Source organism: Phyllosticta citribraziliensis (genome assembly GCF_038025025.1).
Source record: "Phyllosticta citribraziliensis strain CPC 17464 chromosome Unknown J3D65scaffold_3, whole genome shotgun sequence".
NCBI classification, from domain to species: Eukaryota; Fungi; Ascomycota; class Dothideomycetes; order Botryosphaeriales; family Phyllostictaceae; genus Phyllosticta; species Phyllosticta citribraziliensis.
Genome location: NW_027117340.1, coordinates 1,670,726 through 1,688,066, shown reverse-complemented (window position 1 = coordinate 1,688,066; position 17,341 = coordinate 1,670,726). Strand labels below are relative to the sequence as shown.

The following is a 17,341-nucleotide window of genomic DNA, read 5'->3' as shown; positions in this document are numbered from 1 at the left end:
ACCTTTTTTTTCTGGCTTTCCCACCTCCTGACCAGCCGGCCGCCGACGTCAACGACTTGAACCTTGAATGGCGGAAGCATGTCCGTATGCTGGTCCCGGGGCCATGGCACTGGGCTGCTGGGAGAGCCAGTGACGGAAGCACCTTTGCATCTGTCTGCATCACCAGCTGAAGCCATCTCTCTTCTCTACGTCTCTTCACGTCTGCTTCTCTCTCTCGTCGCGTTCGCCTCGCCCATCCTTTGCGCCGTTCCACTTCTTCAACCGCCTTCTCACGTCCACCACAGGCCTCCCTTTGCTCCACATACATGCACCCTTCCATCCGGGACCAATGGAAAGCATCAATTGCGCCCTCGCCCGCCATTCCAGCCTTTCCGTACATGTGTCCCGCCGGCCGGCCGGCCTGCCTGCCTGCCTACCTTCACCCATCCGCCCGGGCAACGCTGCGCTGCGCGTTTCCCAGGATGACCGCCGTTGCGCCGCTAGTCCGCCCCTTCCATCCGTCCCATCATCCCGCGCCTCTCGTCGTCGTCCGCCGCCGTTCCCACCCACCTCCATCCACCCATCCACCCATCCACCCATCCATCCCTTCCGCTCCTTGGACTGCATCTGGCTCAAAGCCTCACATACTCCAAATACCTGGGTACATGCACCTAATTCCGCCATCTCTCTCTTTCTTCTCTCTTTCTTACTAATGTCTCTAGACACTTGCCAACTAAGCCAAGCCAGGCCAAGCGCAGAAGGGGGGGGGACCAGACTTTCCACTTTCCACAGCAGTCACTTGCTGCTCAAAGCTACTTACTTGCCGCTCGAAAGCCCAAGGCACGCGCGGAAAGCATGGTAAGTAGAAAGACAGGCAGGCAGGCAGGCACGCAGCCTCGCCCGACGCAACCCAAGCAAAGAAAGGAAAGCAAGGCACCATCTACCTACGTCACATCAACCACCATCACCACCATGGGACCGCTGTCAGGGCGGCACAAACCGTTGCGACACCACACACACACACACACACACACACACACACACACAGCAGCCAGCCCCCTCTATCCCGGCCGACTGGTTTGGGCGCCTGCTAAGTTAGTTGATGCCATGAATGTTGTGCTGGCTGGCTGGCGGCTCGCGCGGCGCGGCGTTCCATCCGCAGTGGCAGCGCCATTGCAAGTGCCGGCGGCAGTTCCAGCATCATGCTGCAGGCCGCGCAGTCAGTCAGTATAGCTTGTTGCGCATTTGCTCGTGTTTCTTTTCGTTTCTTTGCTTTGCTTTACTTTCTCTCTTTCTCTGTTTGCCTGTCCGTTTCAGCGCAGCGTTGCGTTGCGTCTGGACTGACTGACTGACTGGCCCATGAGCTCAGCCCATCCATCCCCTCTCCCTGCTGAGATGAATGGAGCGGCGCTTCTATGGCTCCTGGTGAAGTGCCCTTGGTCACTGAGCAGCGAGAGAGCCGTTCGAGTCGGGCTTCTCCGTCTGGAGATGGGGGGCAAGCCGAAGCAAAGCAAAGCAAAGCAAAGCAAAGCAAAGCAAAGCAAAGCAAAAATAAAGCAAGGCGAGGCAAGGCAAGGTAAGGCGGTCCTCGGATATGAGCGTGCCTTGTTTCTTTTCTCTCTTCTCTGATACTATTGCCGTCCTGGAACTACCCGATCTGTAAGTGGGAATATGTGGATTTCTGTTGATGAGTAAAGAGGTGGATCGACTCGAGCACCTGTATATAGAGTGACTGCTGGCAGTAGGGAAAAGGTACTACTCACTCACTCACTCACCCATTCACTCACCCACTCACTCACTGCCTGATCCGAATCCTTTCGTAAAGGAACCACGCACCAAAATGAACATGGGCATAGAATGAAGAGCGTAAACATATGTACCATCGTCATGACTAGAGCTATAGACCGAACCTAAACACTTTTTACACACTGTGCTCCACAGCTATCTACTTCTACCTGTCAAGCTACGTACTGCGCAGACACACCATCGCTGGCTGCCTGCCTGCTGAGCGTGCAAACCATGGCAAGCTGTACAAACACACATAAGCAAATACCACCGCCACCGCCATCCTGCAAAGACGAGAGAGAAAACCGACCGGATAGGCCGAGTCGAGCCGAATCATCCAAAATGCAGTCAGTCGATGCCGTGCCAATTGACACTTGCCTTACCTAGCCTCTTCTCTCCTTTTCCCTTAGTGTACTTTCCACGTGCCTCCATCCCTCACCATCACGACGCCGTCGTGCCCTTCATGAACCAGTCAGCGCTCGCGTCGACCATGAAATGCGTAATGTTGAACCCATCCGCCAACCCCATACTACCCCCCGTTCCCCCACCCATGCCCAAACCACCCAATGCACCCGCGCCTCCTCCCGTTCCCCCAGCCGACCCGCCGCCGCCGCCGCCACCACCACCACCACCACCGCTATCACCGCCAGGACTGACGTCCGTCCCAGCGTTGCTGCTACTACCACCACCGTGACCGACGCCAGACTGATGATGGTCCAGTTGCCCGGGACCGCCGCTGCCGACGCCCGTCAGCGGCAGTCGTGGCATGTTGAAAAAGTCAAACACATCGAGGTATTCGAGCTCGTTGGGCGCAGGAGTGCGATTCGATGCCGCTGCGGGCGTCATGCTGGCTCCGAAACGGCTGGGATGCCCGTGCTGCTGCTGAGCGTTCGGGTTGGAATGAGTGTTGTGTGAGTGGCTCCCGAGATGATTCGAGTGTTGCTGTTGTTGTTGTTGATGATGATGAGAATGGCCATTCGGGCCGCCGCCATCAAGCGCGTGGCCCTGTGTAGGCGAGTGTTGGTTAGGCGGGTACTGCTGCTGCAGGCGCGGCTGCCTCGATATCAAAAAGTCGAGGTCGAACGCGCACCGCCGCATGTCAGAGAGAATCTTGACGCTGGACGGCGTGCTGCGCTCGCCGGCGCCGCCAGGACCAGCAGTAGCGTTGACGCCTGGAGCAGAGGGCCCGCTCGTCGCTGCCGACGAGCTCTGGCTGGCGCGGTACTCGTCGAGGACGCGTTGCAGCAGCGTGCCGTAGCGCTCGGCCACGCGCCAGTAATGGCCCATCTCGCGAAGGGTATCGACGAGCGGCGTGATACCTGGGTCCACGTGATGCTCGATGGTGGATCCGTGGACGAGCAGTACGCGTGCGGCGACCCAGAGCGAAAAGGCAAAATGCGTCCCGAGTGTGGAGAGAAGCGCGTGGGATTTGACATAATCGTTCAAGGCTGAAATGGACTCGACGGCCGTGAGACAGCGTTGAATGGCTGTGTAGGAGGGGGTGAAGATGGGGGAGCGGGTTGTTGGATAAGCGGCGGAAGAGTGGAGGCGAATGACGGTTCTGTTGCGGTAAGCGTGTGCCCCATTGTGAAAAGAACAAGACAGAAGTTTGTGGATGGGGACCTTTCCTATCGTAAAGGATCATGGACAGGGAGCATTGGAGCTTCTACTTCTCAGGGAGGAAGAGAGAGCATTCAAGGTCTCAAAAAGAACCAAGAAAAGAAAAAAGGGAAGACCAAGGAGAAGAGGGAAGACGAAACAGAAAGAAAAGGGATACATGATGAACTCGGCTTTTCCAGAAGGATAGTTAAAAGGGGTAGTCCACTGGTCGTGCATGCAAAGACGAAACGAGAGGCTTCAAGAATTGCAGAGCAAGTCGAACTAGACAGGAAAGGTGTCTAGCAAACATCAACGAAATATTGGCACTTACGTGTGGTATGCAGCGTGCAACATGATCCAAGTCCCATCAACAGGAGCATTTTCCTTTGAATTTCCATAGATTCTCGACATGTTACCAAACTCATTGGGCAGGCTAAATTTCCACGAAGCCAGGGCATTATCCAGCTCCCGAAACTCGCGCTGCCAATTTTCGACATCAGTCAGCGAGCCAATGTCCACCGGCTTCTTGAGGAATTGGTGGATCTGAGACAAGACGCCGACGAGCTCCACGTAGTACGAGAATGATCCAAGATTCTCCGGCTTGTTTAGCGAATAGTCAGTCCTCTTGACTGTGTGGAACCAGCGCGTTTCCACTGCTTGGTTGCGGGCAAAGAACTCGTCTCGGCAGGGTAGTTTGCGGTCAATCTCCTTCTCGTCGAGCGCGAATTCAAACGCCGTGGCTACCGTGGCATATCTGTCGAGAAGATAGACCATCCAGAACAGTCTCCGTCGATTCTCATCCTCGATAAAATCACCAGGTTCCGGAAGGACCATGGCCCTCAGCGTGTAGATTGACGGAACATTTGGCGACACGATGTTCGACGTGTTCTCCACAGCGAGCCCAAGCTGCACCACGGATCGAGTGATGAGCGCCAAAAGATTCCATCCCGGAGGACCATTGGAGAAGCCAACAAGATCCAACGCGAGTATCACCAGCGCCTGGAGCGCCTTGACCGAACTGTTCTCCAGACCATAGAGCAAGACCTTTTGCTTGGAAATGGAATGGTACCGCTCGCGATTCTCGGCAGTCAAACGGGGATCTGTGGAAAAGCGCAGCGTCGTGGCGACAATGGCGTGCAGAAGGATACGGTCAGCTTCGTCTAGCGAAATGGATCCGAAGAGCCTGTCCAGCGTCGAACGACGATGTAGAATCGGACACCAGGTATTAATGTGTTTGAAATAGAGGTCGGCAAGCGCGTACAACAGGTCGTAGGGAGGAAAGTCGGGCTCCTGTGAGCTGATGGCGGGCTGAAGCGGCGAGTGGTCGGCAATGTTGAGCGTGGGAGATTCCAACGGAGGATTATTGTTGTTGTAGGTCGAAGGCAAAGCGGAAACGGAGTGATGGCGGCCGTGGCCTAGAGAGTGCGGTTGGTACGAGATGGAGGGCGTGCCTGGAATTCCCAGACTGCCGGAAAAGCTTGTTGGCGGGAATGGAGAGGGTTTCTGCAGGAATAGGGCTGTCTCGGGCTTGGGAACGTGTGGAGTTTGTACGACGGAGGGGTTGTGGTGGAAGAGGGATCCATCGTGCTGGGCGCTATCAGCACCAGCACCAGCACCACCAAGCCGTGAGCCGTCGGTGGTCTGGTCTACGAGTTGGGCAATCGTCGACTGCTGTCGCTGGATAATGTCCTCAAGGCGATCCAGACGAGCCTCGAGCTCTCTGCCATAGCCGGCGCGCAGGCCAGGCTTCTTGCGCTCCTTGTACTCGCAAGGCTGGGAATTGCGGGCGCACCAACCGCAGCTTGGCTGGCCTCTGTCGCATTTGACCTTGCGCTGCTTGCATGTCTCGCACGAGACGGACATGGGCCGCTTGCGCTTGCGCGACTTGGCCGTGGGGTCGTCGTGGTCGCTGTCATCGTCCTGGTCCTGGTCGTCGTTGTCGTTGTCGTTGTCGTTGTCGTCGTCGGGGATGCTGTCGTCTCCCTTGGGTGAGGCGTCCTGCGGTCGACGAGCTGGCGGCTGCTGCTGAGCCGACTCGGAAAGCGCCAACGTCACCATGGCGAGGAGTTGTTGGCAGCGCGTGCCGTCGCGAGACCAGACACTCGGTGTGGTGTTGTCCCTGTTCGTGGGGAAATAGCCCGACGAGAAACCCCAAAATGCGGGGGATCAGGGACGGGAGGGTCCGAGGGCTTGCGCCAACACTCGCGGCACGCGGGAATGCTCGTCGGCGAATTTCATCGTGGGAGAGAAACGACGGGCGAAAGCAAGCAACAAAGGTGGTGATCCTTCAGATGTTGGGCTCTGCGACGAGAGAGCCCTCTAGACTGCCTGGATAAATCATCGGAGGGAGCAGTTGCAGCCGTTGGGAAGCCAACCGACCGACGTCGAGTGGCACCAGGGAAGCTTCGGACCATCTCCTGGGCACCGCGTCGGCTCGGCCTGTCAACACCACCAAATCCCGAGCCACCTCTGCCCTGCGCTTCCGTCCCTCCAAACCCGCTGAATCGCTGGCCAACAGTCAGGCAACAATCGTCGCCCATTGTATAAAGCCTACCATGTTCCAATTCCGTTTCCGGCATCTTATCGCCCTCCCCCTCCCCTCCCACCGCCCTCCGCCATGTCTACCACGCGCTTTCCAACCATCAAGAAGGTCAAGACCTATGTGATCCAGGGAGTAGGATCCGGCGGCGACTACCACAATGTCAAGGGCGGCCATTGGCTCATCGACACCAAAATCTCGACCCCCATGTCGGGCTACGAGGCATACCGCAGTTCGCGGACATCGTGGGGTATCAACGTGCTGGGCTCCTTTTGCGTCGAGCTCGAGGCCACCGACGGGACCACGGGCTTTGCGACGGGCTTTGGCGGTCCTCCAGCGTGCTGGCTGGTCGCCGAACATTTTGAGAGATTTCTCTTAGGAGCTGGTGCGTGATGCGCCGACATGATGTTGAAAAAAAGAGCCCTTCCTTGACCAATTGCAGACCCCCGCGACACCAACCACCTCTTTGAGCAAATGTACCGCGCATCAATGTTCTACGGCCGCAAAGGACTGCCCGTGGCCGTCATCTCAGTCATCGACCTCGCCATTTGGGACCTGCTCGGCAAGATCCGCAACGAGCCCGTATACAAGCTCATTGGCGGCGCAACGCGAGACCGCCTCAACTTTTACTGCACAGGCCCCGAGCCCGCATCAGCTCGCAGCATGGGCTTCTGGGGCGGCAAAGTCGCGCTCCCATACAGCCCGGGCGAGGGCTTCGAAGGGCTGCGCAAGAATGTTGAATACCTGCGCCAAAAGCGCGCCGAAGTGGGACCCGACTTTCCGCTCATGGTCGACTGCTACATGAGCCTCAACGTGCCGTACACGATCGAGCTGGTCGAAAAGACAAAGGACCTCAACATCAACTGGTGGGAAGAGTGCCTCTCGCCCGACGACTTTGACGGGCACGCCCTGCTCAAGCGCGCTCACCCCACCATCAAGTTCACGACGGGCGAGCACGAGTACTCGCGCTACGGCTTCCGCAAGCTGGTCGAGGGCCGCAACCTCGACATCCTCCAGCCCGACGTCATGTGGGTCGGCGGACTGACGGAGCTCCTCAAGGTCAGCGCCATGGCCGCCGCCTACGACATCCCCGTCGTGCCGCACGCCAGCGGGCCCTACAGCTACCACTTTGTCGTGTCGCAGGCCAACTCGCCGTTCCAAGAGTACCTGGCCAACTCGCCCGACGGCAAGAGCGTACTGCCCGTCTTTGGCGACCTTTTCGTCAACGAGCCCATCCCCGTCAACGGCTACCTCGACGTGTCGGTCCTCGACAAGCCCGGCTTCGGCCTCGAGATCAATCCCAGGGCCCCTCTGATTGACGCCACGGCCATTTTGAACCCCGCGCCCAAGAAGGCCCTAACGCTGCCGCAGGACGACAAAGTAGAAGAAACAAAGTAGATTCAGTTCTAGACGGCCCTCCGGCCCGCCGTGGAGGGAGGGGCCTTGTGCAGATTCGGCCACGGCAGCTCTGCATGTACAGATGTGTCCACACGATTCCCACTTAGACTGTCTTATTGCGGAACGACTCGGGGATGAAGAGCGGAGAGAAAGGATCTCATGTTTTGGCGTTGGCACTGTTTTGGCAAATGGCTTTGGTTGTTCGTTTTGCAAGGCTGCTGGAGGAGACGTAATGTGGATTGTCCATGGTTTTTGCACCGCGTCTTTGGCAGCGAAGCTTTCTTCTTTCCTCCTCTTGGATGCTCCTGGATGCTCCTGGATGCTCCTGCTGAACGGAGGAAAGCGAACAAATCGATACAGTATAGCTTGAAGCGGAGAATATGTAGGAAGCAGGAGGGGTGTCTTCCGCAAGGGAAGGCGGGGACCGGAGTAACGCCAGCAATACCAACTGAAGTAAATAAATGAATGAAACATTTGCAAGCAATCCTGTCTTATCTCGTCGCGTTTTCGCTTTTGCAATGCCAAAAAAAAAAAAAAAAAATGGCCGTGGGACGGGCTGGCAATGCACAGCAGCAGGAGCCAGAGTGAGGAAGAGAAGTTTGAAACAGAACGTGAAGAGAAGCACGAAATCTTCCACAGCCACCTCGGCAACTTCAAGAACTTGCCATATCCCACCATCCACCCTCTCCCTTTTTTTTCACCTTTTCATCTTCCTTACTGACACCGCACTCACACCACCTCAACCTCTAAAACACGACAAACCTAACCCCCAAGACCACACCCTCCTCTTTAAACTCGCCCCCCCTCTCCGTCCGTATCTGGCGCACGACGCCACCGCCGGCACCGCGCGTCATACCCTGCATCCACTGGGTGCCGCGATACGCCGGCCTCACCGCGCTGTACGACACGCTGGCGTCGGCGCTGAGCGGCGGCGGCGCAAACGCGCGGAACGCCACCTCGTGCTCGACTGATCGCTCTGCCACCGAGGGCAGCGTTGTCCGCGGGCCGCGCGTGGACCGGCTGCCGCGAGAGCCGGTGTGGGGTTTGGAAGGGGACGACTGCTGCTGTGACGGGCCGCGACGCCGCGGCGATGGCGTGGAGGCGGCGTTCGCTGCTGGCTTTGCTGTCGTTGATGATGTTGTCGATGTGGCAAAGGGGCTTGCGAGGGTGGGCGTCGTGTACGGGTTTGGGAAGAGAGTGTAAGGCGGATTGCTTGGTGCAATGAGACCGGTAGACGTCGCCATCTGTGCGGCCGTGGTGGTGGGTGTCGCGGCTGCGGCCGGGTTGTTTCCACTCTTCGCGCGAGTGACGCCACGGACGCGGGCGATGCGTCGGCCAGTCGCCGAGTTTTGATTCGTGCGAGAGCGGGAGGGCGTGGTCCATGATGGTGGTGGCATGGATGACGTGGGTCCCGGCATGGACATCATGCCAGCGGACATGTTCGTGTCAAACGGGCTGTCGACAATGCCACTCTTCATTCTGGTCAAGGCCCTGAGATGGTGGCGGACGCGATCAATATCATTGCGCACGTTGGAGAAGCGACAAGGAGGATGAGGGAGCTGTAGCGTGCGGATGTGTCTATCTTTGTGCCTGAAAACGACGCGCGTGAAGGTGCCAACCTTACTGTCAGAGCGGACAGGAGACAACGGCGGCGGCAACAGGAAATCAGGATTGATGTATTGCTTCGCAGGGGCCTGCAAGGCCGACACATCGGTGCTGCTACCGGCTGTTGTGAAGACACCGCGGTTGCTGATACCGATTCCAGCTGGGCTTTGAACACCCATGACAGTGGAGTACCTAGGTAAGCTGATGCTGGAGCTGCGGCGGCGCTTGCGAGGACTCCCCTCGCTGATGGTGGTATATCGATTTCCAGAACGGGTGACTCGTGGCGGAGGGGTCATCGCGTTGGGGGCAATGGGTGTCATTGGCGGTAGAGGCGATTGAAGAGACATTCTAGATGTACTGCGAACCAGGGACGAAGGAGTGTGGGCTGCTGGAGGGAGTTTGAAATCGGTGGGCACTGGTATCTCTTTGAGCCGGCCTTGCGCATACCACGCTGATTTTGGTGGACTGATGGGCGGCGGCAAGTTACGTTGTGGTGTCGTGGGCTCCTTCGACTGATCCGCAGGATTTTGGGACGTCGTGGCATTGGTCTTTGAACGCCCACGGTCCAATACATTGCTCAGCATGTTTCTCGCGGTATTCCAACGATCGGCCTGTTCGATAGCTGTCTGGACATCGAGGCCTGCTTTTTCAATCTCTGCTTTCAAAAACTTGGGCAGCGGTTGAGAGCTTGTGAGGACATTTTGGTCTTTGCGGATCTCGAAATCAGAGACTATTGCAGATTAGTATGTGGTTCAGATGACAGCTTTTGGGGCAAATGCGTACTTGTCCTCTGTTTTGGCTTTTCAACTGTGACATCCAACTTCTCAATCTCGCTTGAATCCTGAGAAGTGGGCGCGGCTGTTTCGAGCACAGAAGCGCGTACGCGAGGCCTGATTCGAGCAGGCTCGTTCAGATATGGGGCTGCAGCAGGATCCTTCCTCCCGTGTCCATAAGAGATTACGACGTCGATGACGGAGTAGGGTTGGGTACGCCTGTCATCCCACTGATCGAATTCGGGAGGCATCTCCATCTTAGCCAGAGCATCAAAATACTCTATGACGGGCGTTCTCCCTCCCGCCGCAGTGGTTCTGATATCGACTTCTTCACAAAGAGCCTGAGACAGCTCTTTCCAACGGTCTCCAGGCGCTTCAGTCCTTGGTGGGGCTTGTCTCTGCGTGCCATCTGCGTTTTTGTCGCGGGGCAGTACAACCCAGGGCCGCTCCAACATGTAATGAGTCCGAATCCCACCAAATACGAAGACTTTGTTCTCTTTGTGATGGCGGGCAGGACAAACGGTCGCGTGTGTAAATTTGCCATTGAAAAGAACGTCGATTTTGATATCTTCCGTTGGCTTGTCGGTCTTCAAGAACGTTTGCTCCGAGATATCCAGGCGGATGGCCAAGGCATGTGGAGTATCCACAACATCTGCGGGATTGTCGCCAAGGATTCGAGCGTAGATGGCATTGCGAATAGGATTAGGATGAAAGACTCGGGTGGACCCGGCTGGCTACGCTTTGTGAGCTTCAACTAAGCAATAGAAACCGGAGGGAATTCCTGACTTACATCCTGGCGAAGTTCCTTGCCTGCACGCACCATCATAAATGGCATATACGAGTCTTCTCCAATGAAATGCAGCGTGTTCAAGTCATCGCCGCCGAGGGGGACGAAAGACTCTTTGAGCTCGCGACCATTCCTGACTTCGGATTCGCACCGCTCCAAGTCGTTCCTGGTCTCCTCGGCATGGCCTCTTCGGTATTCTGGTGCTACGGTTGTGGTTCTGTCCAGGTCTGAAATGACGAGACTCGCTTTCAACCGCAACCCATGGTGAGTCGGCATCACGAAAGCGATTGAGACCAGCGTCAAGCGCGTCAATGTGGATTCGGTGATCAGAGTTTGCTTTTGGCGCAAAGAAAATCGATGAGACGTTTGTGGCCGCGAGTTAAGAGATGGAGGATGTGGTGTTGCAGGGCAGCTTGTTGAAAGCATCGCAACAAACACTCCAACACAACGCGCGTCGGCGCGACGACCTGAGGCCTCGCGACGACATGCCCACCATTTCGAAGAAAAAATTGCCGGAGGAAAGATCAATGTCCCAGAGACAGCCTACACCAGCCAAAGGCACTTTGGACACCCATCCTCCATTCTTTCTGTCCGCCCTCCGGAAGCATTCATCCTCGCCTCTAATACGACTAAGAATGTCGCTCAGTCGACCGGCAGATCTCGACCGGTCTCTGAGCTTCAGAACCTCTCTCGATCCACGGCTACTCGTCAATTCTCCGTCCTTATTCTGATGCCAATCGGAGGCCCAGCATTCGTGAGCGAGTCGCCCAGCTCCACGACCGTCCGGTCAAACACCTTCGCGACCTGCAAGTCCCACGCGCCTTCGTGCTCAACGGGGCCAAACTCCTCATCTACATCCAGATCGATGCCGCTCTCTTCTGCCGTTCCCTCGGCCTGCATCTCTTGTCTCTCTTCCATATCTTCATCGTCGTCCTCCTCCTCGTCTCCCGCAGTAGCCGGGTCGTACTTGGCCATGACTCCGACGACCGTGTTGCGCGTGTGCTGCACCATGCTCCAGATGCGCACCTTTTCAGTCGCATTGACGCCGCGACCGCCCTCAAAGCCGGGCAACTCTTCACCCGTCTCAATGTCTCTACCCTGTAAAAGCGACGCAAAAGCATGATCCAGCTTCCCCAGCGTACGGAAAAGCGCCTTGGGAGCGGGTGGGAGGCCCGTCACGAAGCTGTTGACCAGGTCCGCAATGGTGAGAAGATACGCGATTTGGAGGCTCGCTGGGAAAACTGTCAGCCTGATACTGCGACCTTTGGAGAGATATGGAACAAAGAGAAATTCGAAGGAAGGCTTACGTGTGCCAGACACCCAAACAACGTCAATCACATCGGCAAGGTCCTTGCTCGCTTCCACAAAGCTCGAATATCCCTTGACATCTCCTTCTACAGTCGTTTCGCTGCCGCGCTTTGCAAAGCGGCGCTGGGTCTGCCTCAGGCGTTCGTCAACATAACGGATAAAGGCAGATTCTTTGGAGCCGCCCGTCTTGAGCGGTCTGGACCGTGGCTGGGGAAGCGACGAGGTTGCCGTGCTTGAGGACGCGATGGAAGATGCAGAAGGAGTCAGCCTAGATGGCGGAAAGAAGCCGCCTGATGCCGATGGAGAGGACATGGTGAGGATGGAAGTTTGTCTTCTGCGGGCGTGAAAAGAGAAGGCGAAGGGGATCAAAGAAGCAAGAGCCGAGGCAATCAGTCTTCAAGACATCTGGCTTCTTCCTATCTGCAAGACTCGACTTTGCAGCGCGTTGGGTTTGCACATCATGCGACAGATGTCGCGTTGTCCGTGTTGTTTGGTCGACGACGAGCGACAAGTGACGTCCGATGGCGCCTTGCATATCAATCGATAAGATTTTGCATGGACCAGGCTTGCGGGTGAGCGGCAGGGGTGCAAAAGGAACAACATAAACATCAAGAGGCGGCGAACGAGCTACACTACGGTCGTTTGTTTCTGCAACCATCATCAACCAGCGCCTTCTCTGATTTCAAGCTTCATCTGCCCACACCGTCGGGAAGGTGACCGGCAACTTCCAAAGCACAAGGCTGAGATACAGATCTTCGGCTCGTGCGTCTCCCAGTCGCCAGGACCAATCGACCCGACGAGCCGTTTCGCTGCGGTGTCTGCGCTTCGTGCCGTCTGGAATTGCATCATCATCTCCTTTGATATTGCGGGCCGTTTCCATGGCGTTGGGGGGCTCTGTGCGCTCGAGATCAACGGATGCCACTACTCAGACGTCATTTGCTAGCGAGTCACGAAGGTTCTACTCCTGGGGCCCTTTCGAGTAAGAGTTGGCGAGACCTGAGCTGGAGACTCTGCTACTGGAAGCCTTTTTGCACTGGCACGTTGGCCAAGTGAAGCGGACAGGGAGCGTAGTGAAAGGTACCGATGACGAGCATCCAATACAGCAAGAGATGAACGCGGAGGACGACGCACAAACCCCCGTTCGTGCAATCACTCGTGCAATCACGGATCAGCCGAGACGTCATTTGCCGGGGAGTTGAGAGAATTTCCCTCTCAGCCAGGCACCTTTGAGAAAAGTTTGACGGCACACTGCGTTCAGGCCATGTCGTGCTCTGCTGTAGCCCATGGAGCCGGGGAAGCCGATGACAGAGCTGAAGTGGCGTACCTTGATCGCCCTACTCGACATAAGCCAGCCACCGTGGCACCCAAAGCCAAAGATTGAGTTTTGGAGCAGGATGCGGAACGCGCCGGTGGCTAAATCAAGCGTACCAGACTGATCCAACATCACCCCATGATTTGTAACATGATCTCGACTGCAATGCTTCCATGGTCCCGAGGGTGCGTCGCAAACAAATACGGCTTCTGAAAGTGGAGCTCATGAATGCTCCTAAGGATTCTCTAGCTATGGGTAGCTCAATTAGCTTCTTCTTATTGCTTCTCACTGCGAACGAATGCTCCTCATCTGCCCCCAACTTGGTTTTGCGCCTATTCTCGAAATTGCTGTACAGATTTTGCATGTTCAAACAATATTTCTGACAAGTCTGTCCAACAAAAAAAAAACCCCCCATTTTAAGGTCAGACTATCCATGCGCTTGCGGCTGTCAGAGATTCTGGCAGCACACAGGGCTGGCACTTCCCAAGGGATGTCGAATTTTCCCGGTCCGTTCCCAAAACGCTCTCTCACATGTCGTCCGCGTCACTCGACCCAGCAACCAACCTAAGCGTGGCTCAAGAGACGCGCACCTTGCTCATCTTGGTGTCACCGAACCAGGCACGCGCGATTATCTTGCCCACCCCTACCCGGACAAAGCCATCGCCGCTAGAAGCCTTCTCGTTGCGCACCACGAGCAGCACCCAGTGGCGCCGGAATTCCGCTTTGAGTGTGCCTGGCTCTTGGGCCTTGAGCCCCAGCATTGCGAGACAGTAGACTTGCCCCTTTGGGATGCAGCCTTCGTCTAGAGTTGCCCAGCCAAAAGGCTGGTTTGCGCCGTCTGAAACTAGCCATGTTAGCTTCCAAGCACCAAGCTGGCCCGTGTCATTTGATGCTAGATCTTGCTCCAAGTCTTCCAGCACTTCGAAGAAGGACGGATCAGAGGAGTTTAGTTCTGCCCGTTCCGAGGGGCTCATGTGGGGCAGAGAGCGCAGTTGCGGAAGTGGTTTAATTAGGCCTGTGACTTCAACATGGCACTTGTGTTTCTTGACGTCACCAGTTGTCTCGTCTTGGGCGCCGACAATGCGGGCACATCGAAACATTCTCCGAGCCCCAGACGTTCTCTGGAACCGAACGCCATGAATAGTCGACGCCCACGTCCAAGTGGGCAGGACCAAGGGACTCTTGGCTCTTTCTGCCGATTGTGTTGAGAACCAAAGAAGCTGGTCGGCGAGAGCATCGTCCCAGACGCCGAGAACGCACTTGGCTCGATTTTTTCGCTGCAACGCATTGGTGAAGCCCTGTAATGCGATGAGCCGGTCCTCTGGTCTTGTCAGCTTTCTCGCCGAGTATTTTTCAACGACCACCTTCCAGCGGGTGTTGCGGGCTGTGTCATGGAAGGTGTCTCGGGTCTCTCTTAGTGTCACCGTTCGACAAGACCACACCATGCACTCCCTTGTGTAAAACAACATGCGGCGCGACAAGAGCCATTCTTGTGTAGCCCAGGCTCGTTCACTGAGGGGCCCAAACTCCGGGGAGATGGTACGATAGTCATCTGGCAAAAGCGAAGCATACATGTGGCCTTGTTGAACGCCTGCAGCATCGTAGTACGGGAGTGTCACGGGTGGCTTGGGGGTTGGGCGTTCCCAGAAAAAGCCTTCAGTAGAGTCGGCGGCGTGACTGGCACCAATTGTCAGTGTGGCTTTCTCATAGATGTCTCCCATTTTCTGGGACTCTTGCTCCCAATCACGAGGGTCATCTTGGATAATGCAAAGCGAGTCGATCCACAGGTACCGCAAGCCGAGTTGGCGGACCACGGTGGTTGCATGTTGGAAAGTCTTGGGCAAGCTTTCCCAGGAGATTTCTCTTCGGTGTTGTGGCAGCAAGGCCTTTGTGGTGGTGAGGGGGTGATTTTCCGGATGGCCCCAGCAGTGACTAAGGCAGGCGTATCTTTCGCGCTTATTCTTCAATTCTACGATGCGCACACTGGCAGAAGCAGGAAATGGGGCTACGTCGATGACGCGCAAAGGCAGGAACGGTGCCAATTTGCCCATTCTAGTGTTGGACAGAGTCTCCCTGCAGCGAGGGTGTTCGAGGATGCACGATTGGAGCCAGTCTTGGACCAATACAAAAGCCTCTGGGCAGTCTGACGATGGGAGCGGAGGCGTACAGAGGAGCTGACGGCTGCAAAAGGCTGGACTGTCTGGGAGGCTTCAACAGAGGGCGCCTGAGGACGGCGAGAAGAGTGCATACCTGGATGCGCAGACAGGCGAATTCGGCCGGTGAGGACGCCACCAGCAGTGTGGACGGAGGTGACGAGACCCTTTCCATATCGCCAGTGGCGGTCGTCGGAGTCGTGAGCATGCATAACGGACCTCAGCTGGACATAGACGGGGCCACTTGGACCGGGACCCGATAGGCGTATGGCGTCGGCAGGGCTGACGAGGCCGTCAGGGTCGGCATGGTCAGGGTCCGGGTATTCGCGGCGGCGGCTCTCTGCGCGAGAAAAGGCATCCTGGACAAGGGCGCAAAATTCGCAGGTCTGGGCCGAGAGCGGTAGGGTGTGGTAGTCGGTGGTGAGGATGATGCCGGGATGGGCCTTTTCGCCTTCGGGAGTCGATTCGTCGATGATGGAGGTGGTCAGAGCAGTCAAGGAAATGGAGCGGCACGCGTCGCAGAGGAGCGACATGTCGGCCACGGAGGCCATTGGGGGAATGGGCCGTCTAGCGGTCGAGCGGTTACGAGTCCATGTCTGGTCGTGAGTAGGCGTAGACGTAGGCGCAGGCGTAGGCGTAGGCAGCGAAGGGTCAGGGTCAGAGGCTGTGCCTGTGACTGTGACGTGACGGGTTGTGGTGGTGGTGGTGTTGAGACGGGCTGGAGGACCTCAACCTCCACGCCGGCGCCGCCACGATCATCACCCTTCGCCCACTAACGCTCGTCGCCACCCAGGCGCCATTCGATATACGGCCCAAGTTGCACACGGCGCGGCTTGGGCCCTGGCGTCTCCTGAACCGTCCACCGGCCTGGCTGGCCTCTCTCCTGCGCGTTGCGCTATGGTGCCTGTCCGGCCGATGCGCTCCTCCTCTCGACCTCTCCCCGACAGGCCATCTTTCCTGGTTCCCCTTGGACGCCATGGCGCTGCGGCGCAAAGCCCAAGCCGCGCTTCGCTCGCTCCCCTTTGATCGCCCTAGCTGCTCCTGCTCCTAGATCTGCGCCTTTCCTCGACATATACAAGTACCACGCGCGGCCCAACGGTCCATCTTGCTGCTCCTCCTCCTCCTCCTGCCTCCTGCCTCCCGTCACTCCTCCCATCGGATAGCTACATTACAAACTTTACGATTCTACACGTCTCAGCCATGTTTGAAAACTTCAGCTTCGACGCCGCCTCGCGCCATCCCTCCTCCTTCGACGCCGACGACTGCGACCCGTACTGGCCCATGTCGCCCATGTCGCCCATGTCACCCACCTCGTCGCCCGCCCCCGGCTTTGGCTTTGGCTTCGACTTCCTGAGTCCCCGCAGCGACCCGACGCCATCAGTGGAGGAACTGTCATGGAGATTTGCGCGCCAAAACATCCGTTCTCAGCCCCCGCCGTTTTGCTTGGACGAACAAGAGTGGCGCCGCGCTTCCTCAAACGCCTCCTCAACTGCCTCCTCTCCACTCACGGCCGAGTTCCCGGACGCCACCTCTTGCCCGAGTCCTGCCCACATTCGCAACCGCAGGCAAGCCCACATGCAATTACAATGCGAGTCGACACACATGAGAGACATTGCGGACCTGGTCAAAAAGATGGTCGAAGAGGGGGACCAGTGCGTGCTGACGTCGCGCAACGATTCCATCTTCTCTTCTGCATCATCGACATCGTCAGGAGACGATGTGGAGCCGTGCGACATTCCGCGCAAGCTGAGTGCGCCTCTGGTCTCCCAGCCGCTCAGGTACAAACGCTCAGGCGACACTTTCCGAGGCTCGGCAGTCTCCAAAGATGTTCGATTTCGCAAGAGGGCTCTGACTTCCCGAAAGCACTTGGCCCGGAACCTTTCGAGAGAATAGAAGCCGTCCATTGGGATTGACGGACTTCACGGTGTTTTGGTTTGATTTTGGGGGGGACGGACATCACGCCTACTTTTGATACCCCACGCGCTCAGGATGCTGCGCTACACCGGAAAACATGTTTAATACGCATTGCACCGCTCGTACATGGTGTTAATACGGCTACACTTTGGCTTTCTGCTCTGCTGGTCACGGGCCTTCTTTTGGACG

The 17,341-nt window shown here is 56.9% G+C and overlaps 6 protein-coding genes across 6 annotated transcripts; 2 read left to right on the top strand and 4 right to left on the bottom strand.

Annotated features, from left to right (window-relative positions):
• Positions 1 to 2,205: 2,205 nt before the first annotated feature.
• J3D65DRAFT_549044 (fungal-specific transcription factor domain-containing protein) lies at positions 2,206 to 5,421 on the bottom strand (the record flags this gene model as incomplete). The annotated part of the gene is made up of 4 exons (XM_066796935.1): positions 2,206 to 2,293; positions 2,471 to 2,626; positions 2,801 to 3,325; positions 3,695 to 5,421. The coding sequence occupies 4 exons, from the start codon at positions 5,419 to 5,421 to the stop codon at positions 2,206 to 2,208; spliced, it is 2,496 nt and encodes an 831-aa protein (XP_066657926.1).
• A 280-nt stretch (positions 5,422 to 5,701) lies between these two features.
• J3D65DRAFT_262447 (L-rhamnoate dehydratase-like protein) lies at positions 5,702 to 7,673 on the top strand. The gene is made up of 2 exons (XM_066794894.1): positions 5,702 to 6,287; positions 6,345 to 7,673. The coding sequence occupies exons 1-2, from the start codon at positions 5,981 to 5,983 to the stop codon at positions 7,298 to 7,300; spliced, it is 1,263 nt and encodes a 420-aa protein (XP_066657925.1). The 5' UTR covers positions 5,702 to 5,980; the 3' UTR covers positions 7,301 to 7,673.
• Positions 7,674 to 8,046: 373 nt separating this feature from the next.
• J3D65DRAFT_601087 (uncharacterized protein) lies at positions 8,047 to 10,741 on the bottom strand (the record flags this gene model as incomplete). The annotated part of the gene is made up of 3 exons (XM_066798009.1): positions 8,047 to 9,635; positions 9,689 to 10,412; positions 10,469 to 10,741. 3 exons carry the CDS (start codon positions 10,739 to 10,741, stop codon positions 8,047 to 8,049), a joined length of 2,586 nt encoding a protein of 861 aa, XP_066657924.1.
• Positions 10,742 to 11,032: 291 nt separating this feature from the next.
• On the bottom strand, positions 11,033 to 12,350 carry J3D65DRAFT_262484 (uncharacterized protein). Its single transcript, XM_066794895.1, has 2 exons — positions 11,773 to 12,350; positions 11,033 to 11,697 (listed from the first exon to the last, which is right to left on the bottom strand). The coding sequence occupies exons 1-2, from the start codon at positions 12,083 to 12,085 to the stop codon at positions 11,174 to 11,176; spliced, it is 837 nt and encodes a 278-aa protein (XP_066657923.1). The 5' UTR covers positions 12,086 to 12,350; the 3' UTR covers positions 11,033 to 11,173.
• An 872-nt stretch (positions 12,351 to 13,222) lies between these two features.
• On the bottom strand, positions 13,223 to 15,932 carry J3D65DRAFT_617112 (heterokaryon incompatibility protein-domain-containing protein). The gene is made up of 2 exons (XM_066799525.1): positions 15,336 to 15,932; positions 13,223 to 15,285 (listed from the first exon to the last, which is right to left on the bottom strand). Exons 1-2 carry the CDS (start codon positions 15,787 to 15,789, stop codon positions 13,661 to 13,663), a joined length of 2,079 nt encoding a protein of 692 aa, XP_066657922.1. The 5' UTR covers positions 15,790 to 15,932; the 3' UTR covers positions 13,223 to 13,660.
• A 506-nt stretch (positions 15,933 to 16,438) lies between these two features.
• J3D65DRAFT_601084 (uncharacterized protein) lies at positions 16,439 to 17,131 on the top strand (the record flags this gene model as incomplete). Its single annotated transcript, XM_066798008.1, has 1 exon — positions 16,439 to 17,131. One exon carries the CDS (start codon positions 16,439 to 16,441, stop codon positions 17,129 to 17,131), a length of 693 nt encoding a protein of 230 aa, XP_066657921.1.
• Positions 17,132 to 17,341: the final 210 nt, after the last annotated feature.